Here is a 15878-nt window from a genome sequence, read left to right on the forward strand (position 1 = left end):
ATAGTGTATCTTGCAATACTCTGAACTATCTATTTTCAAGATTTTCATATATTGATTTTAACCATTTTTGAAATTTAAAATTTTATAATTAGATATGAAAATAGATTTTAAGATAATCCTAAAAATTCATTTCAACAAAATTTCATGTTATGATAAAATTTGGAGGTGCATCCTAATTGGATGGTTTAAGGGTGCAACCTTATAGAAACCACACCCTTCATAAAATACTAATATTTTTAAGAGAAATCTAATAGCATACACCTAACTTCTCAACTTTGTCAGATTTTACCTATTTTCAAGATCAGTCCATTGGCTAGAAAACAACCCTTGAATTTTCAATCGAAATGGCGCAATGATTTCATGCAGGATCTACTGTTTCTTGAAATTGAATATATTCCCCAGTGAACAAGTAGACAAGAAACTGTAAAGCTGATGTTTCTCGTTGGAAAAAGTACATAAAAAGTTGATGTTTTCTCATTTTAAGACCATCTGCCTCTTCGAAGAACAAAAGGTCCAAAGATCCGGCCCTCTTTCTCTGCGTAAAAATTAAATGGGCCTTGCCTTTCTCTATCTAAATATTACTATGGGCCTCCCTGTATCTCTCTCTAAAGACTAGAATGGGCCTCACTCTCTCTCTGACCTATTCCCAGTCTCAAGATTGGGAACCATGCGAATACGTGATTGCCGTCAAGTAATTGGTCTTTCTTCTCTATTCATTTGAAAATCACTTATAACCCAGACAAGTCTTACTCTCTCTCTCAACATGAAAATAAAAAAAAAGCAAAACATGGCGCATGGTTTCCAAACAGGCTACTCTCTCTCTAAACCCCCCTCCCAAGCTCCTCTCACACACAGACACAGGCATATACATCATGGAAATTATGCAGAAATCATCGAGTACAGTGAAAATAAATTTAAGAAAATTATCAAAAATATATATATTTTTTAGATTATTAAAAATAAACCTCAAACTTTTTAAAACCTCATCCATATCCTTGTTCTCTACCATTTGCATTTTTTTTTATGAAGATACTCTTCATGGTAATCTTAAATCCGTGAAGGCATCATGATCAACCTAGAACCATAATAGAATTTCAAACACTATGATGATTATTGGGTTACTGGCAGAGCAATGTAAACCCATACAGAGGGGCATATGAGCATATGAGCAATTGTTGTTATAGCCAACAATTCTACAAACAGATGTTGCATTCTATGTCGGACTCGAAAACCATACAGAGGGGCATATGAGCAGAAGCCATCTAAGCAAAGAATCAACTCAAGAAAACCATAAAGAGAGGGGCATATGATTTAATTTAATAATTTTAAAATTTATTTTCTAGTAAAAAAATCCAACAATGTAAATCTGAATTTATCATAAAAACACATAATGCACAGTTAAACTGCCAAGAATGCTTCAACTGTGTTTGTGGCTTATAAGTTCTATGCTATTGACCTTCATCCATTGTATCATTGGCACTACACCTTTGAGATTGGCTATCTTTGCTCTCATCTTGCCGAGATTCACTCCTGGATTCCGACGTTTTGGTAACAGTATCATCCAAGGCATCAAGAAAGGAAAGCACGGTGAATTTATCTGCATCACAAATGTAATCATTAGCTCAGCCACATAAAAAAGTCTCAAAAAAAACAATTATACAGCATCAGGACGAGACAAACAAAGCATGAGTGTCGACCCTATGGAGATGCAAATATTCACACCAAGGAAGTTTTGCATGTTCAGAATTCGTTACTTTATATTGTTTGTTTCATTTTCTCAGAACCGTCTGCTGAAAAGTTCTAAATTATGCATGTTGGATCCAAAAAATAGTCATTAAATGCACCATTAGAGAGAGCAATGAAACATATAAACCAGAACAAGCCATCTCTCACCTTCGAAAATGGTTATTTTGCAAACAGAAAATACAACTTCAAAACTACACTATTAGAGAACAATGCGTGTCGGTTACTTACATTTGCTAGGGTCAATTCCAAACTGGGACAAATCAATCTGCCCTGTTCTAAGAACCTGCATCTCTAACAATTAGAAAATAAAGATTATAACTGGTGGCAAAAAATGATTCATCAAAGAAGATGAATGCAAAGCCTCACATAATTGAAAGATTCAACTTGTTGGCGAAAAGGTGGGCTCTGGAACAATTCCATAAGAGCATCAGGAGTCCATCGGCCCTGTAAAACATGGAACCAGTTAACAGAATATAACACCACCAAAAAAGTAAGATTTCCAATAAGTCAACAGTATGACTACCATACCTCAGGCAAAAAAGATTCCAGCCTTTCCTCCAATGGCAATGTTTCCACTACTGGTAATATCAAATCTGGCTTTAATATATCTCCTAAGCCAAAACCTGACCATGTTAAGATATAACTCTACATTAGAATAAACATATCTTAACCCGAACCTGGCAATGTCTTAAAGTTAAATCTTTTCTAAGAGTAATATGGATATCAGTCGCTCAAGTTGAGAATAAGTCACCTACCTATATCTTGGGCTGCCTCAGCATCTACAATAGAGTTCAAAACGCACGTCAAAGATATCATACAGTGCAAGCAAGCTAAGCTCTCAAACTTATATAAGAGGAAAAACAGGGTTTAGTTTCTCCACCCATGTTTTTTAGCCCGCCATCCCAAAACATGGATAAAAGTGGTCGAAAAATGAAGTTATTGAGTGGAAACGAAAAACAAGATAAAACAGTACCTGTGGATCCAATACTACTGAGTATTCTCTGTAGATCCGCTAAGCGTACAGTTCCTGATGGAGGATTCATATTGCCAGCTGATTGTGCAACCAAGGCAGAACTATCCAGATTTGTTGCACTGGAAATGTAGGAAAGGCCAAAAAAAAAAAAAGAGCAATTATTGACTCTTGCAGAGGTAACAAGTAGACTAAGGTATTAGTGCACTGAGTTAGGGGAGTGGGAGAGGATGGGTGTTGGCAAGAAAATCAGGAAATATAAACCGTCCTTCAAATTAATGACTGAATAAGAGAAATATCCTTCATCATAATGACTTAACAAGAGACATCCTGATCTTCCTTTCTTCTTTTTATTGGATCGGTATGGCACTAATCTTTTCAATTTCACAGAGAGGTGCTTCTAGTTTTATTTGATGCCACAAATTATAGCATACATAGCCAAATGTGGAAAGGGGTATTCATTGGTTACATTCTGGAATTTCAGCAACCTAAAGCCAAATCAGTACTGCACTAAAGAATATCCAAGATGGTCAGAATCCAGTTTTTATACAAGAAAGAGTACATAAAGACTCTAAATTCCCCAAAGTCAGTGCTCATCCTTGGGCACTAAACCAGCCCAGCAAACTTGATAAAAACGCATTTCATTTTGAGGCAACAGGCAAGTCAGTTTATTTCACATTTCTGTTTTGGGTGCTAGGGAGGCTTCCACAAGGATTCCACGAGTGCTAGGTAAGTGGGGTCCATATGATAAGTTGGATGGTCAAGTCAGGTTAGGCAAGGGAAGAGTTGAAATATTTGAGTGGGTGTAGGCCCATGTGAATTGAGTGAGTGTAGGCCCATGTGAATTGATAGAGCCGTCAAATGGGAGAAAACATCATGGATTGAATATGTCAGAAGCCAAGCAATACACAACGATGATGAAACAGTAGTAAAAGGATACAATGGAAACAGTATACATGAAGTAAGTTTCACAGAATGAAAGGAATTTTTTTGTTTACGAGAATAATATTCTTAAGATGCCATTTTTGTATACCTTTAAACTGGCCACAATCAGGGCTTGGAAATTTTTGCCAATCTAAGTATGAAGGATAGAATGGTTTGATGACTTTGTGAATTGCGAAGGATGAGTTGATTGACGTAGAAAGGCAGCTTCACATGGACAAATAGCCTCGTGGATCTGGTCGTAATTAACCTGGAAGAATACTAACATTGGATCTGCATCTCCCTCAGAAGACCTCCTTATGCAGGCCTCAGTGCCTCACACCACGCCCTGATTCTCTTGAATACAGATTACAGACAAAACTCTTAAGGAAACCAACACTTCGAAACTCAGTGAGTCAGCTCAGAACGTGCCAAGAATCACCTTGGGACCTGGATGACACTTGACGGAGTACCTTAAGATTCCTTCAAGACTATAGCTTTCAATACTTCGATGACAAGACTCACCCAAGTTGCTTTGAGACTGATTCGAGTCTCATCAATCCAACTCGGATTTGGGATCTATCATGTCAAAACCCAAATCCGTATGCTTAAAACTAATTGAAAATACCATTCAGAATCATAAAGTGGTATATGGGTTCTTAGTGTGTGTGTGTGTGTGTAGAGAGAGAGTGAGAGAGAGAAAGAGATTGGTTGGGATATATGCAAGGCAGAAGACTTTATTAAACAATGTACGCTGCTAAACCACAGCAGAATGTAGTGGCTTAACAAAAACTGGCAACCACGAACCACTCGCTCTCTCCTAATTGGAATGAGGTACCTGAGATATACAGTAGTGTTTCTAGGCATGAAGGTCTCCACCTAAAGTTGTCCCTTACAAGAGAATTATACAATTAAACATCATCATTATATATTAATTGTTAATTTATATAATCATTATTAAATCTGACTTTTTCTTATGAGTATACGTAATAATAAATAGCCTTGTGAGATATATCTTGGCAGTCTATTTACTTCGTTAATAAACAGCACAAATGGACTTGTCACCCGCAATCATAGCTTATATCCTCATTTAACAATAAAAGAAACAATCCAGTATATCTCATTCTTAAGGATCCCGAATGGTCTTTCAAGGGATGAGAAACTGATGAATGCCGACTCAATCATTCGATTAACTTAGAGTCATAAATTATTCCAACAGTATAATTGGGATGCTCCTCTTGCATGGCATCTCTGGTGGAGAATGAAAACTGGGTGAGCATCTGAAAAGAACTGCTCATACATCCAAGTTCTTCTTCTTTTTTTTTTTCCTTTTTTATTTCCCTATTATATAGACCCACATTGGGAATTTATTCCACAACAGAACATCAGATAGCTTCGATTGAACCAGCTTGAATTTGGGGACATTTTTACATGTCATCATTAATCATAAAATTGTTTTAACGCTGTTGTCTGACAGCTGCCCATATAACTTGGATAAGCATCCGTGGCCATGTACCATGTTTCGAGCATTTGTCAAAGGCTGTTGAAGCCAATAAATCCTTCAAAGTACCTACTAGATCTCTCCAAGGGTATGACTTCTCTCTTTCTAGCACAATATTTCGATAAGAACAGCAATTGTCCTCTAGTAAAGAAAAAAAAAAAACCATCTATAACACCTGTTTCTATTGGTATTTGCTTCAGTGACTTCAAATAAAATAAAATAAAATAATGCAAGGTAGCCTCTAGTTTGCCTACTGCGCAAACCTCAAGGGATAGAAACATACATATGTTTTGTGTGGGAGAGTGGAAAAACTTTCTATGGCTATGGTTGTCCATTCTATGTGCATTGACCAACCATCAACTGCATGTTGAAAAGAGGGGTGGGGGGGTTGGACATGGCAATTCTCAATACATTTTCATTCAACTCCTAGGATCAATCTAAATTTACAAAATTATATTTGGATCTCAAAAGATGCTCCAAATCAGTTACCATCTTAACAGCAATTCTGAACCATTCATTTGTATGAAAACAGGTTTTTTCTCACAAGTGGGACTCGTCTTCTTCTTCTCGAGATTTTGGGGCTTATTTCCCCTTGATCAAGCGATATTAAGCTTCCCTCAAAAGTATTCATGCTCAACAAGAGGCACTTCTCCTGCAGGTATCACATGTCATTGTATTTCCTTAGCGCTAACTCTGGATGGGGTTTATCCTACCCAACACATTTGTTAGCATTATTCACTGGATGAGCAGCCTCAAGCCCTCTAACCCCTCGTTTTTCTCATATTCTCCCCATGCTCATGTACAATGTCCTAGTCTCCAATGTCGTAGAATTAGCCTTAGGTGCCATATGTATGGACCTCAAAGCTGCCAACACTCGAGGATTTATTATCATGCAGACCTCATTAATTTTTTTCGTCATTACATTCAAAACGGCCCAAGTTTATGTCGTATGATTGAAGAATCCGTCTTAAGTCATCACACTTCCATACTAGGCTCATAGAACTCTGTAGACCAAAATCTTTTAGCTCATAGTACTCAAAGGACCAAGCATATGAAATCCCTTGGTGAGAACTATTGACCTTCTACTTATAACTGTGATTTTGCTTCAAAATATGGTGGAGGAGGCTGTGGCCTTGGCATAAAGCTCGTCATCTATAGGAATTGCAGCAATTGGGGCTTCTGCTACAATGACCGAGATATGGTTGTCTTTGTCCATAACAGATACAAGTGTAAGAAGTTCCAAAGCCAAAATTGGCCTTTAAGATACAACTTGTTCATATATTATTCATAGATTGGTGGAGGTGGGGTCTTAAGTGACATACAACACTTTCAAAGTGAACATTTTAACAAGAAATGTTAAGTGGTGCCCAAGTTTAAAGTTTCTAACATGGATGCCATATCTGTGGCATGTCGAGACGTGCCAAAAGCCATGGACACGTTTCCATGTTATGCAGGTTGCGCCTAGTTAACTCCCTCACAAAGTATAAAATTGACAATACTAGTAAGAAAGCATAAACAATAATGGTATTATATATATATGGGTTATGTTAAGGTGCTCACACTATGGAGTAATTTATCATTGTACACAACAATTTTGGACTCCTATATACCTTTGTTTTGTACATGGAGAATTTTTTTTCATAAGAGTATTTTTGGTCATTAGGAAGGGTGTGACATCATTCACATGAGGTATGACATTATCCACATGGGGTATGACATCACCCACATGGAGCATTCAATGACACTAGTGTGTCCATGTGGGTGATGTCACACCCTATGTAGATGATGTCACACCCCTCCAAATGACAAAAAATACCCTTATTAAAAAATTGCTCCATGTACAACACAAGAGTATATAGGTGTCTAAAATTGTTGAGTACAATGATAAATTACTCCATAGTGTGAGCATTATATATATATATACACACACACACATAGATACACATACACATGCGCACACACAGACACACACACACACACACACATATATATATATATATATATAGAGAGAGAGAGAGAGAGAAAGAGAAAGAGAAAGCGAGACAGGTATGGGTCATGAAAATATGGCTTCCGCATGCTTTTCCTGGAATCGCATCATGATCTCTCTCTCTGTCTCTCAGCGTGTGTCTTCCGTGCGTGCTGCTTATATATGCGTGCATGAATATAACATATATAGTAGTGAATGGATGTTAATTAATAAAAAAATAATATTTACTATTTAATACTTAATTAAATTACATAATTAACAGAAAGACTTTTGCACTGTGTGAAGATGGAAATTAGCTAATTGATACCTTTGCTATAAGATTATGTTATAGGCCGAAGAGGAATTGGCTCCTACACGAGTGCATCACAGCTTGGGGGTTAGGAAAGAAGTGGGAAGAGAGAATTTAGAGTGAGTTAGGAGTTCTCATTGGATTATAATTTCTAGTGCTGTTTTAGTTAAATATATCCCTAATTGGTTGATTAGGATTCTGTAATGGGATTGGGAGCCGTGGTCTAATTATAAATCTTGATGCGATTAGTAGCCCTAGGCTCCTAGCTAGATTAGGATTTCTAGTAAAGTGGGGTTCCTAGGAGCATTGTCTTCCGCCAATCTGGTTAGGATTTCTATAAAGATTAGGGATGTGACAAGAGCAGATTTTTGGGCATATTGAGGACTCCTCAGATATGAAGGATTGAAAATCATGAATGGCTAAATATAGTGAAATTCATTATTATTAATCAATTATTAATTAGATCAGGCCCAAAAATGTCATCATCATTAAAGCCTTTTCCCAACTAGATTCAGGACTCATGGAAAGTTTTGGCAAAATTTTACGTTGGCTGCCTGCCTAACACAACCCACCTCCCTTACTCGGTCTTGGAACAAGTTAAGGGAAAGTTTAAGGTCCTCACCCTTCTTGGGACATGCCCGGCCCAAAAATATACATGTGTGAAATTCATTTCATTTGTTACTTAGGAATAGATTGAACTAGATCCGTGTAAGAAAATGAACTAGAAAACAAAGATTCAAGTCATTTCTATAGGCTAAAATCACAGCTCACAAGAATATTTCCCCTCTTTGGCTTTGTATCCACTCACTTTCTACTTCCCATCCACCTCTTCCTCTTAATGATTGCAAAGGTTTGCCAATCATTTTCATAGCTATCATGTTGTGGGCACAATATATAGTGACTGTGATTACAACAACCAATAAGACCAAATAATCATCATCTAAGGTAGTTTATCAAAGCATGTGAAACAGACCTATCTGATGAGTAAATTGAATACACTATGAACTTTAATAACTACATCTTGAACCCATTTTAATGGTCAACACACAGTTCCAAAGAAGATCATATAAGTTTCATTATAGTTTGTTATATTTGGGATTTCATCAGGACATCACATGAGCAAAATTGTGAAAGAACCAGGAGATAAACATCTACCGTGGTTGAATTTACCTTGATGAAACCTCATTTCCCCCTATGTCTTCTGACATTGCCGAATTGTCCAAAGGGGCAGAAGATTCGGGCTCCTCTTCATCAGCAAGATCTGTCAAAGTGAAAAACAATGATTTTGACCCTAAAAATGACAGATTATAACCTACAATAAAAAGAAAAATGCTCTTTATACCTATAGGTCGATTAATGTAATAGTTCACCGAGTTGCATAGCCCTGCATCAGCATCAGATGATGGCTCCTGTATAAAAATTCAAATAATATTTATCAATAAAAAGTGATGATATTTCTTTGTCTAAATCATAAGTCTTCTAAAATCAGTTCAAACCTGCATCCAAAAGAAGAACTTCCTATTATCAGTATTGAATTTCAAAATATACACTCTTCCGGATGCCTGAGGGACCTGAAGCATCCACGCAAAAAGATATTCCTTTCATTAGTCTTTTATAGTTGAGCAAAAAAATATATAAACAACTAATGTACCCATCAAGTACATTATACCTTCTCAAAAATTGCTTCATCAGGAAATACGATCTGATCCTGTGAAGAATAGAGTCAAGGAATTCACAAATTCGATGGAAATTGTGTTGGTGTCAATATAAACTTCATGTACTACAACACTTAACAGTATTTCAAGAGATATAACAATTGAAAAATTGTAAATAACTTAATATAGTTAATTTCAGGCACATGGAATATATTAACTAAAGTTGGGATACATCTTCAAGTGAGTTCTGTGTCCGGTCAATCCATTGGAAGTGCACCAATCCTTCCTCGCCCTAACATATAAGGCATTTCTGATGAATTAGTCTCTAACTAGATGAGTTGCTTCTGGAATAAATAAATAAAAAAAAAAGAGCAATAAAAAAGTAATACAACAAAAAAAAGCAAAAAATGTAAAAAAGTTTACATAAACACACCCTTGCTATACGAACTAGTCCTTTACGAGCATCTGGCACCACCCGAGTCCCTTCCATAAACATTTTTCCAGCCCGAAACACCAACAATACCTCCTGTATGTAATCGATCATGAGATATCATATGAGTATTAATAAAAACAAAAAGGGTACCAAGAAAAAATAGCATATCAAAAATTTCTGACAATAAAAAAGTAGAAATTAAAGGTATGAAACAAAAATAACACCAAAACCCAGATGCTTGAATGAATAAGAAGTGTTGGACTTCATGCATAACGAATATCTTCCATAAACTCATATTAACAAACACAATGAATTAGATTTTATTACAAAAATAATAATAAAGGAAAGAAGCAAAAAATTAAATAAATAATAATATAACATAAGAAACATAAATGTGCCTATTGAATAGTGAACGTTAGACTTTAGGTACATCAAATAATTTTTGGGAACTCAAATAAATAACTGGAAAGAACTAAACCTTCTCAGCAATAGCAAATTAGTTTAAACCGAAATCATGACCATAACATTAACAAACAAAACAACCGAAAAAAGGACTGGGAAAAAAAACATAGAAAGAAATTGAACTGCAATAGCAAGGCCCAAACAACCAACAACTGAAATTGAAATTTGGATATGTCAAATCCAGTGTAACAGCCAAACCATAACAAATAAAGTTAATGAAAGAGTACAAGACAAGATTCTCAATATGGTTTGAATGATCAAATTAAACAAGATATAAAATTCAATTTTAGACACCTTGCATGTAAAGCCTTAGTTCCTTTTCATTCTACAATCTTACGAAAAGTAAAAATAAACCAAAACAAATGATCATGAAATGAGAATTAATGATGTAAACAAAAACCAATAATCCTCACTGGCATTACGGGCAGAGGCTCGGCAGCTGAAGACCCCATGATATTAAACCTAGTAATAGAAAAAAGAAATGAGTGAATGAACCGTGTGCAACAGTCATCAACAATTTCATATTTATAATCAATATCATACTCTTCATTAGCTTTCATTATATATATAACCAACCTAATTTCTCCTAAGATTTCAACCTAATTGCTTCTAGCTTGAACCCAACAAAAAAAAAATGAAGAAACTAGATCCCAAGTTCCCAGTTTCTCAGCTTTAAAACCTAATAAATATCCAATAATAAAAAATCCATACAACTATTTCCCAAGAAAAAATTGTGATAACAAAAAAAAAACTAATAACAAACCCATTTATAAACTCCCACTTTTACCTCCTGATCCACCAATAATCTATTTATGAGAAAACAATGAGTGACAATAAAATCAAAGCAATCTTATCTCAGATATCTCAGACATTGTGCATTCAAACGTCGAAATCAAAAAAATAAAACAAGGGTAAAATTTCCATTGCATGATGCAATAGGTGAAAAGCAGAAGTTAAAGGCCTTCTCTTTCTTTCCTCTCTTTTTTTTAAGGAAAGCTTGAGAGAGTGAAACCGATAGTACCTCTATGCCAAAGAAGTTCAGAGATGTGACCCAGAAAAAGCTACTTTTGTGCCCTTTGTTTGTAGAGAGAGAAAGTGGAGTGCTTAAGAACTGATGTGCAGTTCTGGAGTCTTCTTCTTTAGTGAGAGAGACAGAGGGTTAGAGGGAAAGGTGCTTAATACCCAAAACACGGTTAGAGAGAGAGAGAGAAACACCGGCAGGCGCCATGCCAAAACACGCTTTATTGGTAGAGAGAAAGAGGATATCCTTACGGGAAAGTACAAGGAACAGAAGTATGGTAACAGAAACATGGCTACGAGGTTATCACCGTCTATGCAACGGGTTGGACGGTGATGACGGGATCGACCCTCTACAAAAATGGTCATTAGTTGATCTGGACCTCTATCTCTGACCATCACCGTTAACTAGCTAGTTATATTGTTGGTAATATTTAGGGTCTCAGAGATCATAAAAGATTTTATAAACTTACACTTTACAATATAGGCATGAAAGCCTGGATCGAGAGAGAGCAACTTAGACGGCGGCGATCTAGACGGCCAAGAATGACAGATTTATTTAATTTCACAATATTTGTGAGCCTCGATTTATTTTTTTATTAGAGTGCTTATAAATGAGATGCACATGTGTGCAAATTTTGAATTATGTCATGCTCCTACTTTTGATAAATAAACACTAACATGCAACACTGGCCATTCATTTTTGAATTATTAGACTTATATTGCGAGGAAGCTGGTTTGCCGAATCTTTTTAAACATATATATTGGGGAAAAACTATAAACCTCATACCATTAAAGTAAGTCGCATATCAAAAATCCTTTAGAAGAGTCTTTCAATGTTGGAGAACCCTTTGATTGATCATCTCGACCTTGAGATACGTGGATATGATAAAAAAAAAAGAAAAAAAAAATTTTTGTATCATAAAAATAGTACATTTTGTAACAAATTATCTGAACTCTATGTTATCAATATTTTTAGGTATTCATAGATCTACTCAATGCGATTTTTCAAAATTTTAATTTTATAATAAAAGATAAAAATAGATATTTAGTACCTCTAACCAAATTTTAGAGGTGGACCTTAATTGTACAGATCTGGCGCCTTAAACAAACCTCACCCATACGTTAAGATCATTATCGTTGCGATAACACCAACGCGTCTAGCCCATAAGATCATGCTCCGTTGGGTCTATACTATAGTAATCAATTTCTGATCGGTCATACTAGTCATGTTTTTTAATGGATATCCCTATACAGAGCTAAACAACTCATTGATAATATATTTCGTATTTTATTATAGGGTGCGATTTGTATATAGTCGAGGTTCTAAACAATCAAAATAAAGTGCACCTTTAAATAGTATAGTATCGAGAAATGTGGTTTTAATACTTGAAATCTTTGTGATAGTTTTAAAATATATTTTTATTTTAAATTATAAAACTTAAAAATTAAAAAATAGTATAGATCAAGCAGATCTATAAAAACTTAAAATTCTTAAAAATTGAAGGTCTAAAAATGTATTACAAAATGCACTATTTCCAAAAATTGAAATCCATTTTTTTTCTCATGTCAATTCATCTTGAGGACGAGATGACCAATTATAGGATATTTGAATATCAAAACATCCTCTTCTAATGAAAAATTTGAGGCACGCCCTAATTTGATTGTTTAGAGCCTCGTACCTATATAAACTTTTCCCTTCATTATATTTATATTATTTTAGACTATTATGTCTATAATTTTTTTTGGAGGATTATGGTGAGTTGCTCAGATCCTCCTTTGGTCGCTAGTTCGAATTTGACAGGTTGGATTGTTCATAATTTCCTAATAATTCAAAAGACTATTAATTTATTTTGTCAAAAAGAAAATGAAGCACTTCGTTTATTCAGAAAGATTCTGGAAAGTTTTCAAGTGCATTTTTAAAACTGAAAATAATACATAAAAAGCATGTATGGCTTGCCAATTTTGTAAATTTTAATATAAAACGTATCTTATAAAATTATAAGTTGTCATTTTCAAAATTTTGATATTTCATAGCCACTTTTTTATATGTCAGAGGTGCTTCTAAAAGTTTTAATTATATGTGGATTTGGAAAATTGTTTGGTGCAGCCAAACAATATACCTATTACTATGCAGGCCAGAGATCCACACTACCCATCAAAACAAAGTCTCTTAAGTAATAGTCCTCCAAAAAGAAAGTAAAATCAAGCGCTTAAATATTTTCTCTATAAAAATATAATTTTTAATTTTTAAATTTTTTTTATTTTTACAAATTAATAATCTTCATATTAAATATAACATATTCTCTAAATATTAAGATCAAATTTTTTTTCAAAAAAAAATTATTCGAGGGCCTAAATTTCTACGTGTGAGTCCATGACCCGCATGATAACCTCATCCTCTTTATTTTAGTGAGGGGGTGAACTGAGCTGCTTTATTATAGGGCACATATACGAAGACTCGAGTTGTTTTGGAAGAAGAGCACTATAGTAATATTGGCTAAGACAATGCAAAAATTTTAAAGGATTGTACGTTATGAGGCTATTTATTATTAGTATAATGATGTCACAATCAATCATAACCATTAGATGTCAAATTTGATGATGGTTTAGGGTTTGTCATGAAATTTGAAAATTTTATTTTTGAACTTTGAATCTAGTCGATTATGAGTATTCTTACCTCTTTATATTAAAGTAAATAATTTTTTTTATATATATTTTTTTAAAGGTGTGGTTCGTATAAAGTCGAGGCTCTAAACAATCAAATTAGAGCCTACCTTCAAATAGTATCGAAAAATATGGTTTCAATAGTAAAAAGTTTTGCGATAGTCTTAAATTATATTGTCTTTTTTAGTTATAAAATTTAAGGCTTAAAAAGTAGTGTAGATGGAGCATATCTATAAAAACTTGAAAATCTTGAAAATTGATGGTCCAAAAATGCGTTACAAGATGTACTATTTTCAAAACTTGAAATCCATTTTTTTCTCATGTCCATGTATCTTGATGTCGAGATGATCAATTTCATTAAATTTGGGCATCAAAACAATCTCTTCTAGTAAAAGTTTTGATGTAGGCTCTAATTTGATTATTTAGAGCTTAAGCTCTATATAAACTTTTCCCTTTTCTAATGGGTGTAGTTTTGTATGGAGCCAAGGTTCCAAACAATCAACATGAAGTGCACTTTCAAATAGTTTTGAGAAATGTGGTTTTAATACTGAAAATCTTTGCGAGAACGTTAAAATATATTTTAATTTTTAATTATAAAATTTAAACTTTAAAAAATAGTTTATATCGAACAATTCCACAAAAACTTGAAAATCATGAAAATTGACGGTCAAAAGATGTGTCATAAATCTATTTATTTCTCTTGCCTATGTCGAGATGATCAATTTGAGGATATTTAACATCTAAACGACCACTTCTAATGAATTTTTTGAGGTGGGCTCTAATTTGATTGTTTAAAGCGTGAGCTCTATATAAACCTCTTTCCTTTTCGAAATTCTAATACGTAAACGAATGTTTATTTATAAAGAAAAATATTCAATTTAATTCCGTGTAATCAGCTGTCTCCATTTCCATTTTCTTACTTCTCGCGAAATATTTGATGAGATTTCGGAAATGGAATTTTCATTAAGAAACTTGCAATATATACAAAAATACCTCTCTCTAGAAAGGAAGCTTTCTTTTCTCTGCAATCTCTCATAGACAAGCTCTGTTTTAAAGAATATATATTTATATATATTTTGTCGTTCTCTCTCCCTCTACAAAAGGGAAGGTTTCACTCTGTTTAACGAATATACATCTGTTTTTTCGATTTGTATATTCCTCGTAGTTTGTTTCTGTCTGTTGCAGGTGCCTCTCTCTCTCTCTCTCTAAACTATTATGCAACTCTCTCTCTCCTCCCCTCTCTCTCTGTTATTGTTTGTTTGAGAAAAGCAGGTACAATCGTTAAGGACTCTAAATTTTCCTTTTGTTGCCTTTTTATGCTTTGTTTTACCATTTTGATTGGCACAATGTGAGTTATCTTTTAGAGAGTTTTTTTTTTTTTCTTGAGTTGAGCATTATGACTGTATGTTACAGATATGATATGGAGTTTTGGGCTTCTGTGTCATGTCAATGATTTTGATTTACTTTTTTTTGAATATTTGTGAGAGCTTTAACTTGTTTTTATTTAATTGATAATTTTCTTTTTCTGGGTTAGTGTCTCCCTTCTATTTTCTTAAATGGATGTTAAATCAAACTGGTTAATAGTTTTCTTAAATGCTTCACTTCTCCCATTCTTCTAAGTTCTAATGATTTCAGTTTGTTGATTAAGAATTTATGAAGATTTTGAAGTACTTTCTAAGTTGAATACCAATTTACTTTATTGAACTCTAGTTTTCTCTATTTTTGGTTGGAGTACAATTATTGTAATTACTAAGTTAGCTTCAATTCTACTTTATTAAAATCTCATTTTCTCTATTTTTGTTACATAGTAGATACTATTTTTCCAAAATTAATAATTTTTATTGTATATTTATGGTTCAAGTCTCATGGTTTCTCTCATGCGTGTTGGTATATTTTACTCTTCTTTTTAGTTGCTTAGATTTCTTTTTCTACTCTGTTTTTTTTTTTCTTTTTTAGGCATATTTATTGTGATTTGTCTGCTCTCCCTCAATACCATAATTAATATTTTATTGTGTTTTATGCTCTTTTATATTTTGAAAATTTATCTCTTGTCTCTGTTCTATGTTTTTCTTCATTTTGTAGTATTTCCCATGTATTTACTTGTTTTTCATTTAAATTACAGAAATTTACACCCTACCCCTAGATTATGGACTGCTTTCAAAAAACCAATATTTTTTTGGAAATGTCAAATAAAATACATACTCTTTTATTCTTTTAAAGAAACCCCCCA

The 15878-nt window shown here is 34.0% G+C and overlaps 1 protein-coding gene across 6 annotated transcripts; it reads right to left on the reverse strand.

Moving 5' to 3' along the window:
* Positions 1-1307: 1307 nt before the first annotated feature.
* Positions 1308-11108, reverse strand: RPN13 (regulatory particle non-ATPase 13). 6 transcript variants are annotated; one of them, XM_088847799.1, is made up of 14 exons: positions 10986-11108; positions 10378-10426; positions 9503-9595; positions 9302-9361; positions 9084-9122; positions 8911-8985; positions 8757-8823; positions 8585-8675; positions 2720-2838; positions 2502-2525; positions 2275-2369; positions 2113-2190; positions 1975-2029; positions 1308-1597 (listed from the first exon to the last, which is right to left on the reverse strand). In XM_088847799.1, the coding sequence occupies exons 2-14, from the start codon at positions 10414-10416 to the stop codon at positions 1449-1451; spliced, it is 984 nt and encodes a 327-aa protein (XP_088703925.1). In that variant the 5' UTR covers positions 10417-10426; positions 10986-11108; the 3' UTR covers positions 1308-1448. The 6 variants fall into 6 exon arrangements, 4 of the variants coding, with proteins under 4 accessions (XP_088703925.1, XP_011625775.1, XP_088703926.1 ...); XM_011627473.3 differs by having other exon boundaries at positions 1975-2037; XM_088847800.1 differs by lacking the exon at positions 10986-11108 and adding an exon at positions 10752-10977.
* Between the last annotated feature and the right edge of the window lie 4770 nt (positions 11109-15878).

Source organism: Amborella trichopoda, chromosome 1 (genome assembly GCF_054954075.1).
Source record: "Amborella trichopoda isolate Santa Cruz 75 chromosome 1, AtrichopodaSantaCruz75HAP2 v2.0, whole genome shotgun sequence".
NCBI classification, from domain to species: Eukaryota; Viridiplantae; Streptophyta; class Magnoliopsida; order Amborellales; family Amborellaceae; genus Amborella; species Amborella trichopoda.

Excerpts from the sequence above, each read along its gene's own strand:
- RPN13 (XM_011627473.3), bottom strand. The coding sequence starts at position 10,416 with ATGGGGTCTTCAGCTGCCGAGCCTCTGCCCGTAATGCCA. Across the intron at positions 2,526-2,719 it reads CAGTAGTATTGGATCCACAG|ATGCTGAGGCAGCCCAAGAT; the intron begins GTACTGTTTTAT and ends ACTCTATTGTAG. Across the intron at positions 1,598-1,974 it reads TGGAATTGACCCTAGCAAAT|ATAAATTCACCGTGCTTTCC; the intron begins GTAAGTAACCGA and ends TTTGTGATGCAG.